This window comes from Leptopilina boulardi, unplaced genomic scaffold (genome assembly GCF_019393585.1).
Source record: "Leptopilina boulardi isolate dan_hultmark-lab unplaced genomic scaffold, ZJU_Lbou_2.1 LbouV2_333, whole genome shotgun sequence".
Taxonomy (NCBI): Eukaryota; Metazoa; Arthropoda; class Insecta; order Hymenoptera; family Figitidae; genus Leptopilina; species Leptopilina boulardi.
The window spans coordinates 1,050,737-1,063,674 of record NW_026137900.1 but is presented as its reverse complement, the minus strand read 5'-3'; the positions used below and the strand labels follow the sequence as shown (position 1 = coordinate 1,063,674).

Sequence of the window (12,938 nt, the reverse complement as noted above, 5' to 3'; positions counted from 1 at the left end):
CATTAGTAAAATAACACAATAAACCCCGATAAAAGATAGAAAAATCAAACACCATTCTCCAAATTTATTTTAAAAATAGATTTTCAGAAATAAAAAAAATAAATTTGTATGCGTAATTCTTTTTACAATTTACATTTATTTCCATAAAAATAGAAAAATAAATTTATTTTTTTTTACTTTATTAAATTATTATTTATTATTTATTATTTATTATTTATTAAATTGACGAGACATGCCCTTTCGTACAATAGTACTTATTATAAATTAAATACAAATGTATAAAAAATTTTAAATATAATTATAACTAGGTTATTATTTTATAATAATTAATTAAATTTTCAGCTAAGAATAATAATAGTTTAAAAATTATTTACATTATTTATAATGTTTTATAATTTTAATTTATAAATTTTTAGGAAATTATAATTTTCATAAAAACAGTATTCTCTGATTAATTATTTAAATTTGATAACAATTTTAGTTATTTTGGGCATTTAAATTTTTCCATTATTTTCTTATTTATTTATTTATTTATTTATTGAATATATACGGGTATTATTTAAATAATATATGAATTTTTTTAATATTTTGAATAATTCAAAGTTGCATTTGGATGAAGGTTAAAAATTTTTCACAATAGGAAACAATTGTTATTGTTAATTGAATATTATTATTATTACACTATAAAAAAAGTTTATTTGATTCAAATAATCGGTTACTCACCGAGAAAAAAAGATTTCTTTGATTTAAAGAAATAAAAGAATATGTCTTTGACATATTTTTTCTTGATTCAAAGAAAATTTATTTGTTTCAAACAAATTATCTTTGATTCAAAAAAAAAAATTATGTTCGTTTCAAAAAAATTTGTAATCTAATTCAAATAAATGTTTCTTTGACCTTATAATATCAATATTAGAATTTTTTCGATGTAATGCACAAATTTCTTTCATTTAAAGAAAATTTTTTTGAATCAAAGAAATTTTCTTTGAAACTAAGAAGCTTTTTTGTTTCAAAGAAAATTTTATTTTGAATGAAAAAAAAAACAAGTCAAAGAAACTGGTTTCTTTAAATCACAGAAATCTTTTCTCTAGGTGCTTGATTATCAAATATATATATTTACTTGAACTAAATAATTTTTATCTGAATTAAATAAAACTGTATTTGAACGAATATAATTTTTGTATTTTCAACAAATACAATTTAATTGACTTAAATAATAATTATTTGATAAAAATAAATATTTATTTGTTATAATAGTCAAGTAATCGATTATTTGAATTAAATAATTTTTCTTCAGTGTATTATTATTATAAATTATTATTATTTTTATTTCCTAATGTTAGAAAATTGTAATTCTGATTGAAATACAAGTTTTAATGATTCAAAATGTTAAAAATTATTTTGTTTACACTTGCATTGAAAACATTTTAAAGTTAAAAATTGTTTATTTACTCTCTAAATCTGAATTAGTAAAAATGTTTACTAATTTAAATTAGTGACTCACTTTTTGTTTTAGAATTAGTAAAATTTTACTAATTGTTAGTAAAAGATACTAATAATTAGTAAAATTTTACTAATTGAGAAGCAAAAGGTGAGTCACTAATTCAAATTAGTAAACTTTTTAACTAATTCAGATTTAGAGAGTATTTAAATATTTGAAAATATTTAGTTTTGGATTAACTTTTTTTCTGATTCTTTTTTAAATAAATTTTTTTATTTTGCGTGAATTTGCCTATATAGAGAAAAAAAAACTTTGCGAAGATTATTTAAAAAAAAAAAATTTATTAATTGTAATTGTCATCATTACTTTAAATAATTTTTCTTTTTACATTTTTTATTACTATATTATGACATAGTTTATCGAAAAAAATAATATTTATTTAATAAATAGTCTATAGAAATAAATGTATATATAAAAAAAAAAAAAAATATGTAAAAGAAAAACAATGTCTTTGATATATAATGGAAAACAATTTTTCTTCCTTATGTCATTTATAAAAGCTTTTTTCTTTGAAAGGGATGGGATTTTTGATTTTTCCCTACTTTATACATTAAATTGAGGTATATAAGATTATTTAACGCATATTAAGTAAGGCTGTGAAACGTTAAGTTGATGACGATGACGTTTGAGGTGGAGCGTTATTTTCCAATTTCCATGCGTCAGTCATGTTTGCTTTCGTGATTTATATAGCATCAGAGCGAAGTTATTTGGCGCGCGCTCTTTGAGACTGGTACTTGATGGTCGGAAGGAAGTGGGTAGAGTACATCTGAGGGTTGGTGATGGTGGTTCGAGTTCCCTCACGTGGCGTGTGGTTGTGGGCTTTTAGGGGGTTGGGTGGAAAGAGGGTTGAAGGGATGTTTAACGAGAAAAGCCGAACGGCCTCGGAATTACGCGAGAGTATTGCGAAATCTCGATTTTAAGCTAGCAAGCAGTTTCTCTGTAGCGCTCAACGTGTATGGTTCGAAAGAAAAGGTGGATTTAGTTGTGGCTCCATCCACTGCCTAATAGGGGGGCCCGTTTAGGGATATTTGGGTAAACGTCGCGATGCGATGCAGTTTCGCGATGAATTTTCACTTAAATCAAAAATTTATCCCAATTGTCCAATTCAAGTTTCTTCACCACGTGGAGCTCCTCGTGTTTCTCAATCTACTATTGGCGAGCGTTCCCCGTAAGTTATTATAAAAAAAAAATTTTCTTCTTTTTTTTCCAAAAAAAAACATTTTTCTTCTTCTTGTATCGTTTAAAAAAAAAAATTTATTTAAATAATATTTTGATTATTATTTATTTATTCGTGGTTTATTTATATTAATTTATTTGAATACAATGTTAAAAATATTTAACTGATTGTTTGAAAAAAAAAATTTTCCTTTTTTTTCAAGAAAAATTGTATATTTTGCGATGCAATAATTCTTTTCTATATTTAAGACTAAGAGAATAGTGAGAACAAAAAAAAGTTTTGGCTAATTAAAAATTGCTGCTCTCTTCAGTTTGAAAGTGGACTCTAAATTCTTGACATCTCGCCAGGTTGGAGATGAGTAATTAAAAGAAAGTTCTGTAACCTGTGCAGCGAGGTGCGAGGTTAAATCAATACAGAGATATTTTTAGTTTGATTGGATTATTCAGGAATATAATGTCTCCATCCTGATTTAAAATCTGATTCGTTCATTGGAATTATTATTTAAAAATTGTATCGACTTTTTTTTTTTTTTTTTTTCTTTCGTGCACATGTTTTGAATTCTTTATTCTATTGATTAATGATTCAATATATCGATTATTAATTTTTTTTTAATTTTATTATCTATATTATATTAATTATAATATAATTATAATTAATATAATATTAATATAATTAATTAATATAAATTATTCTTTAATTTTTATTGCATTTATAAAATTCCAGGGACAATTGAAATTTAAATGTTTTTAATTTAGAGAGAAGTAGAAATAACGGGAGTAAATTCTATTTATTTTTTGGATTTATTTATTATGTAATATTTCTCCGTTATTTTGTATGCAATAAGGAGAAGGAATAATAAGTTAACGAGTTTATTTAATCCAAGCTATTCTAAGAAGATAACAATAGCGTTCGTCTGACTAAATCCTGACTTTATCTACTGAACGATTCATATTCAATTCAATGAAAACTGTACGTACTTTTGAATTTCAAAAGCGTTTGTTTATTGTTTTAGAGCCAATTTCCATCTACTTTTGTTAGGCGAATTAATAAGGGTATATATATATAAAAATAGAAAGTTATTCTTTAAATTCAAAGAAGTGATAAATTTTTTGTTTCTTAATGTTTTTTTCACAGTTCCCATTAAATTTACGAATTTATAGTCATTACAGAAAGTCATTCATCATATATAAAAAAAAATCTCTTTGTATTACCTATATAATTTAATAACAGAATTGTAATATTTAATAGAATTATAAAATTCTATTTTATATTATTATTTATTTGAATAAAACATTAGAAAATTGAAGAGTATAGATATTATTGAAAGTTTTGAAAATAAATATTCGTTATTCAGAATTTATATCTATATATATATATATATATCTATATATATATATATATTCGAGAATAGAGAGTTTGAGATTTGGAGGCTTTTCGTGAAACGAGAAAAGCTTTTTATGTTCCATTTTCGTCGATTTTTCTCCCATATTATTTTTGCACTCGTCCAGACGTTTTCCAGTATCTATATAAGTGCATAAATTCACGATGCAAAATTTTTCTTTTTAAATCTTTTATTCTTATCATAATATTAGCCTTTTCAGTGTATTTTATATCTTTATCAATTTTTGGTCCTTCATTTTCTTTTTTTCATTTCTTTTTTTTTTTTTTTTTTTTTTTTTTTTTTTTTTTTTTTGTTCAGGATTCTTCCGCTCTAAGAAATTTATACCCGTCTCTGATTAAATGAACGGTTTTGTTTCCAGTTAATTAAAGCATCAGAGCGCATTATATATTATTATATGCGCGCAACTATTAATTATATTCTCTTTGCATTTATACACTGGCGAACAAAATGATTGTGTAAATCGAATATAATGCATATTTCTCCAATATATATATATATATATATATAGAAAAATTATTAATTAAACTTGCATTGACGCGAATCTGTTAAAGGATTAGAGGATTTTAATTTGAAAATTTCGGTGACGATTTTTGGTTTAATTAAAATCTACACCAGGTCATCAAAGTTTGATTTAAATTGGTATATATGGAAATTTGAGAATCGATCCAATTTGAATTGAATATAGGGAAAAAAAATGGTTTTTGTCAAAATTTTGACAGATCATTAAATATATCAGTATGATATTTCGTAAATTGTATATATATTATGTTCCTTGTTTATTATTTTATAGGTATTATTAGACTTATTATTTTATTAGATATTGCAAAAAAAAGAAACTACATTGATTATTGAAAAATATTTATTTGATTCAAATAATCGGTTATATTTTATTATCAAATAAATATTTATTTGTATCAATTTATTATTTGAGATGATATTTGTTTCAAATACATAAATATTATTGGTTCAAATACAATTTTATTTAATTTAGATAAAAATTATTTTGTTCAAATAAATTATTTGATATTTAAGTATAACTGATTATTTGAATTACAAAAATTTTTTTCGAGGGAAAGTTTTATTGTTTTAATTTTTTGGGGAAAAAATTATTGTCATGATTGTTTAATATAGTACGAATGGGTTACGTTTAAATATAATTATTTGAGCTACTATGATATAGTTTAATTTTGGCATTTTGTTGAGTTATGTTTCTAGAAATAATATTATGTAAAAGTTTATGTGTAATCATCCATTTCTGATGTCATGGAACATATTCTCAAAATAATAATACTGGAAAATTTTTTGTTAGGAAAATTATAATTTTAACAAAAGTATTTTTAAAAGTTTAATATTATTTATTAAGGTGAATTTCTCTTTTCGTATATGCTAATTTGACATGTTATGATGGAAAATGTTCCAAAACTATGCTTTTAGCGTGAAGCTTTTCTAATTGATGGATGTATATTCTCTACTGACTATATATTAGGTTATGATTTGTTGGTTTATCGAGTATATATATAAATACAATACAAGAGAGAATATAATTTGAATACAATTATCTGAATGTAATCGCAAGTATACATATATCTGACTCATTCTGTCCTACAGGAAAGGACAAGGAGTATACCGTTTACGGATTCCCTGTTTTCTGTTAGAATGACGACAATGCATTGAATATCCGTTGTCTGGTCGTAGACTGCGGAATAGGGTAACGGAACCGTGTAATAACCGCGTATAGAATCAAATGTAGGTAGTTGGTTGGAGTGAGGTGGGAGGATGAGTTGACGTATATTGAGTCGTATCTAACTCTACGGGAGTAAGGCACCATATATATATATGTATGTATATAATGGGCATCTAGATATTTGAAGTCTATGTATATATATATGCATGTGCTGTGCTCAGCAATGCAGTTTCCCTTTATCCTTCTTCACCCTATATATACCCCCACTTGTGCCCCGTCTAGGCCGCCGGTTTATCCTTATCGCAGTTACCGGCCACATAAATCAAAGTGTTTACTCGGGGACCACTGGCGCAAGCTCATGGCTAATAATGAGCACCCGAGCATACACCGTTGACCTCTCGTCCATTCAGGATCAACATTCAACTCTTGTTCATACTCAGTTGACAAATCCTTCGTTACGCCTCGGTCTTTATAGCGGTACATTTTCAAACGTGCATATAAAGCTTTTCTGTATTAGCGCAGTAATATATTTTAATAGAGTCGTTATATTTTTATATTTTATTTATTTTGCATAAATTAAATTTTTTTCAAGTATTGAAGTATTAGTAGTAAAATTCTGTTTTATAGTCAAACTGAAGTATTAAAATTTTTCTAGCATTAGAATTAGTAGCAAAAGAATGATTTGAACAGACAGAACATATTAAATTTTTGTCATTTTGGTATTAGTAGTTAAAGTAGTTTTTAGTCAGACAGAAGTATTGTAATTACACTAAATATGTGTTTCATTTCTATAAGTTTTTTTTTTTGAGTCCTTGGAATTTTTTATAAGTAGTATAAGAAAAAGTTTAGTCAGACTTGATTTGAAAGTTTTAGAATCAGTAGTAAAAGTGTGATTTGGTCAGACAGCAGGTATTAAATTCCTGTTGTTTTAGAATCGGTAGTAAAAGTAAAGATTACACAAAACTATCAACACTTTTTTGTCATGTTAGTAATAGTGGTAAAAGTTAGTCCGGCAGAAACGATAAATTGTATTTTTATAATCAGTAGTAAAAAGTCAGTTAAAGAAGGGCGTAAGATTTGAATAATTTGATTCATGTAGTTTTTGTATTATTAAAAATAGTAAGTTTTAGTAAGTCAAAATTTGTATATCAGTAGTAAAAGTAAATTTTAGTCAGATAGGACATTTTTTTGTAATTTTGGTAACAGTAGTAAAAGTCGTTTTCAGTGAGTAGTTAAAGCAAATATTATAGTCAGACCACTAATTTAACATCAGTATATAGTGAAAGTGAATTTTAGTCAGTCGTTTTTAATTCAATTAATTGGTTGTTTTTTTTTTTAATTTTTAATTAATAAACGAATAACGAGAACTAAAAAAAAGACGTTTATTAAAATATAGTATTTTTTTGCAATATTTGTCAATTTTGGATTTCTTTTATTAATCCCAAAAGGAATAGAAAAATGATTCCGTTGTTTGCCTGTTGATTTTACTCAATGTATCTATCTATCCACGTATGTGCATTCACCATAAATTGGGAATTGGAAATGGAGTAAGCATCGAGAATCTAATCGAATGGCAATTATAGCTTTTCGGGATTTCTGCCTGTGCTGTTCGTAATAAACGAACGGGCACCAACATTGACTTTATTTCATGCGTTCGTTGATGGCTGACAAAACGCTGATGTTGGATTAAATTTATTGTACAAGATACGTGTTTAATGCCTTTGATTTTTACAACTGAAATATTTAAACGTTTTTGATTCTTTTCTATTATAGATATCATTTTTTTTTTCTTTTGAATTTAATTGCAAAAATTTTTATTTGCAGTCCCAAAAAATAATTTATTTCTAGTTCAATATATATATATATATATATCTCAGTTTCTTCGTTGCTTTAATTTATGAATTCATAATTTATTTATATGAAATGTAGTTAAAAGTTTTTAACAAATTTCTATTTTAATTTAGTTAACTGAAAAAGACACATTGAAAGTAACTTAAATGAAATTCTTTTCAAGCGTAAATTTTAATGCTTGACAGCACCATTTCGGAAGGTTTGTGGTAATATCCGAGTTCTCCCCTAGAGCAAATTAATCAGGTTTCAACTGCTGCTAGTCTCAGAGTAATATTACTTTGTCGTTCTTTTAGCTGCGTGGAAAGAAAATATGCCCGCGTCAGTGCTAGAATTTTATTAAGGGGGTTTTGCACTTTTGTAGATAGAACGAACTGAAGAATAAACGGTACAGTTAGCTTATATTTTGGTGCTTTTTTAAAAAAATATATAAAATTAATAATTTCAATGTTTTTTCAAATAGATGGTTAAATCTCATAAATTACTTATTTTTTATTTATTTTTTTATTTTAATGTTATTACTAAGATAGTTCGTTTATTCTTTATAATATTATTAATATTTAATGTGTTCTAGTCTATTAGAAGGTGTATTTTATTAAACTCTGTAAATATTTGAAAAACTTGAAAAATTAATTTTCAATTCTTCACTGAGAAAAAAATGTATTTGTTTCAATACTACTTAATTAGTATTATATTTATTTTATATTTCTATTGATTCTGAAATTATTGCTTCAAATACAGTTTATTTAACAGATTTTAAGTAATCGATTATTTGAATCAAATAAATTTTTTTCAGTGTTGCTACTTAAATTTAAAATTTGCTGTAATTTTCAATTTTGAAAATTATTTTTAATATTTCTAATCATGTATTTGAAAATTTTTTGAAATTCTTTCCAAATTTTTAATTCTCATATAGCCTTTTCAAAAAGTGAAATTATAAATTTTCCAAAATTATATATTCTGAATGTAATTTAAATCCATTAAAACAAAGAATTAGTTATATTTCGTGGCATTAGAATTGTAGATGGTATATTCTGAGCGGTTTATACATTTTGTGGTTTATGAACAAAAGGAAATGCTTTTGTATCATCTTTGTTGCTTTCTTTGATAAAATAGTTAATCCTGAAAGTAAAAAAAGATATTTTTAATATAATAAAGAAAAATTACATTTTTAAAAAATATTTAGTATCGAAAATTTACTGTATTGCTGAGTATTTATATTTTTAGAATATTAATTAGTATTTACTAATAGTATTTATATAATTTTTATTAATATTAATCTCAGTATTTTTAATAATGAAATTTAATAAATACAAAGTAATTATAAAAGAAATTTGCGCTACTTCATTAGTAAAGTCTAAATTTAAAAAATTCTTTTCTATATGCGACAAAGCATTTTTTGGTTCGCTAGAGAGTTCAAAAAAAACAACAGAGAATGTGTATTGTGTTAATGTGAAATTAAGGTTGTCCAGACATTCTTAAATATGAAGTTCCCATGAAATTTCAAGGGTCGTACATTTTTCTAGAGGTTGATGAAGAAATAAAGAAATGCAGTCGACTACTTCACTTCGTTGATTTTTGTGACTCTTGTCAAGGTATTCATCACCGGTGCCAGTGTACGTTATTTATATATATATATATATAAAGTCAAACGAAAGGGTGCGCATATACATTCATGTCACAGAGAGAAAGCTTTTCTTTCTCTCTTTCTTCTCTTATTCTCCATTTTATGTTCTCATTTTTTTTTCTTCTCTCGTACTTTGATGCGTGTTTCTCATTTATTTCTGTGGCTAGAAAGAGTGAAGCTGGGGCGCTAACTGGTAAAGAGTCAGACTAACGGGTGAGGTCGGTGGTGGTAATAATGGTTGGGTGTATATATATATACGTACATACAATATGGTTATGGTAGAAAAGCTCGTGATACTTGTGGGGTTTTCAAGTTGAGTTGTAGTTGTAGTTTCATAGTGTAGAAAAGACGAAGGTTTTTGGGGTGGGGAAGTTTCCTCGGGAACGAGCTTAGAAATCGCGAGCAACGTTAAAGGTAAAGGTATATAAGAAGGAAAAGGGTGATAGGGTTCATTGTTGTGCAATGGCAGTGACCCGTGGACCATTTGCGAACTCCCTCCGGCATCTCGCACACACACACACACCAAAAGTCTTTTACGGCTTCTCAACCTCAGACGTATAATTTTCGATTTTTTCCTCATTTCAATCTTTCATTCTTTCTTTCTTCGTCTTGTTTTATTTATATTCGCGTCTTTCGATACTACTGTATATACATATATATATTTACGTGAAAAACAATACATTGCCTCTATATTGATATCTCATTCAAAATAACAATTCCTTATGTCAATGGTGTGCTTCTTTTGTCAGAAGATGTATTTATTTTCAAAGTGGAAACTCGATATTCATTGTGGTAAAACGATATTCTAAATTTAAGAATATAATCTTGGCGTCTATTTAAAAATATAATTTTTTTCAACGCGAAACTTTAGATATTTATGAAAAACAAAGTCTATATAATAATTTTTTTTGAGTTTTTTTTGCCAGTTTCTATTTCTATTATTTTTAAGCTGATTGAATTAGAAAAAATTGTAGTAAATGTAAATGTATTGCTTGATATTGTACATGTTTGTAATTTTATCAGTAGTATAAGTAAATATTAAGTTAGACTAATTATAATTTTTTGTTATTTTTTCAGTAGTACAAGTCAATATTTATTTAGACTTTTAAAACTTTTTTTCTTTGTAATTTTACTAGTAGAACAACTCGATTTTAAATCAGATATAAAAAATTAGGTCATCAGTAGTACAAGTAAATTTTAAGTCAGACTTTCTATCAATTTTGTTATTTTTTCAGTAGTACAAGTCAATATTAACTCAGACTTTCTAAAGTTTTATTTGTTTGCAATTTTACTAGTAGAACAACTCGATTTTAGTCAGACGAATGACAAGATTAGAAAATCAGTAGTAGAAGTAAATGTTTAGTCTGACTTTTTTTAATATTTATGATTTTATCAGTGGTATAAGTTAATATTAAGTCGGACTTTTAAAAGTTTAATTTTTTTAAATTTTACTAGTAGATGAAATCGATTTTAGACAGATATAATAATTAAATTAGAAAATCAGTAGTAGAAGTAAATATTTTGTCAGATTATAGATCTTTTTATTATTTTATCAGTAGTTCAAGTTGATCTCAGTCAGACATAATAAAAATAAAGTAAAAATACAGTAGTACAAGTTGGTTTCAGTCAGACATAATAAATAAAGTAAAAATGCAGTAGTACAAGTAAATATTTCGTCAGACTTTCTATATTTTTTATGAGTAGTATACAAGTCACTATTAATTAAGTCTTTATAATCTTTCAAATTTTTTTGTAATTTTATTAGTAGAACAACTCGATTTTAGTCAGACATAAAAAAAATTAGAAAATCAGTAGTAGAAGTAAATGTTTAGTCTAACTTTTTAATATTTATGATTTTATCAGTAGTACAAATCAATGTTAAGTCAGACTTTTTAAATTTTCAATTCTTTTTGCAATTTTATCAGTAGATAAAATCGAATTTAGTCAGACATATCTCTGTTTTAGTCGGAAAGAATCTAATTATTAATATTCTTTGAATCTTGAATTTTCCGTATATATTTCGAATTCTATTCAAAAATTTTTAAATAATTACTATGCATAATGTAGGTTGAAAAAATTATTCATAATTTTTCCGCTCTGCTGAATAAAATTTATGGATTATATTCTTTAAAAAAAAAAAAATTGTTTTTTCGGTATATATTTTTCTGTTTCCTTTTAAACTCGCTCTTATGAATACAAATATTAGTTTTGAAAAAGAAAAAAAAGCACTATTCTCGCCTGTGGCAACGTTGAAATAAGTTTTTAGAAAAAGTTTATTATCCAATTTCCACTTTTATATATAGATTGAAAGTATGGCAAGTTTTCTTCATAAATAAGTTCATGGTACCACATGGAAAATTTTCCCCAAGAAACAAGATCCACACACACATACAGTAGATTTATGTGGCAGGTGTACATTAGGATGCTATTTTCCTGAGATGTTACATGTTATACATTTTTCCAATACAACGTTTTTCATCTTTCACGTGAACGTGTAATGGAAAAGAAGCTAAATGTCTTTTGTAGGTAGGGGGGGGAAAAAAAGTTTGTTAGACAACAGTATATATAGGGGTAAAAAAAAAATTCACTGGTGTAAGTTGGTACATAGATACAGATAAAGAGACGGTAGTGGATTCAGAGATTACTACTATACCGCATCTCTACTTCTAGCTGACGAGAAACTCTTCCAATGCCATACCATTGCGGTTTGTTGAGATATTTCAGCAAGTCGATTCTGATGGTAGACGTATTGCGCGCGACTGAAAAGTTTGATTCTCGGATATAAAGTGAACTGAAAATTCAACGTATATAAATCCCTCTGATGTATTGTGAAAGGGCTTTTCCTATTTCATATTAAAGAAATTTTCATTCAAAAGTATTGACTTTCCACTTTTTTCAAATCGAATTTTATATATTTTCATTTTTCAACTTTTTGATGGATTCATAACTAATATATTTTTTATATTAGAAACTTCTGCAATATATTTTTTTTTACCTTCACTTCATATAAATTATAATTGTCATAATTTTCGTATTAAATTTTCTATTCTCTGTTGCAAAGAAAGTTAGTTATGATTAAGTGCTTCTTGGACATTTTTTCGACTTCTTCTAATTGGAATAGGATACGTGACGAGAAAGTAAAAAAAGTTATTTTTTTTATTTATTTCTAAACACATTAGTTTATAAAGATTAATTCGATATACGCATTTTTCGTAACCGTTATAATATTTCTCATAGAGGGTATAATGAAACAAGGAGAAAGACAAGTTTTTTTAGCGGACCAACACGAAATGTGAGACCCGTTGGGAAATAAATTCTGGTCATACAACATAATGTAAGAGGTAGCAACATCTAAATCTTCGTTAGGATGCTAGTCGGGGAGGCGCGCATTGCGGGACGACACACAACCTTCTGGAAAAGGCGAACAATATAAGAAAGAGACGTGTACTGTGCGCGGATGCCAAGTAAAACTCAGCAAAAGTATATGGCGAAAAATAGGAAAAGCCACGTAACCACAGAGTCAACCCGCACCCTTTATCTTCACCAAGGCGTGATAATGTCGACGTTGCAATTTTGCATGCTAGACAGGTACTAGCTAGCGTAGGCTATTGCAGCCTTCCATTTTTCGCCTAGTTTTGTCCTTGTCTGTCCTTGTCTGTTCTCTTAGTTTCATATCTTGCATCTTTCTCCTCAGGGGAA

At 26.3% G+C, this 12,938-nt stretch overlaps 1 protein-coding gene across 11 annotated transcripts in view; it reads left to right on the top strand.

The window, feature by feature from the left end:
• The first annotated feature begins 2,382 nt into the window (after positions 1-2,382).
• The window catches only part of LOC127285523 (cell adhesion molecule Dscam2-like), a 163,185-nt gene continuing 152,629 nt past the window's right edge, over positions 2,383-12,938 (top strand). For 3 of the 11 annotated variants that reach the window (XM_051311599.1, XM_051311600.1, XM_051311598.1), the window contains exon 1: positions 2,384-2,669. In XM_051311599.1, coding sequence (XP_051167556.1) covers positions 2,546-2,669 — 124 coding nt within the window. In that variant the 5' untranslated portion in view covers positions 2,384-2,545. Of the gene's footprint in view, positions 2,670-12,938 lie in introns of all 11 variants that reach the window. The other 8 variants (XM_051311601.1, XM_051311607.1, XM_051311604.1 and 5 more) reach the window with 5 other exon arrangements.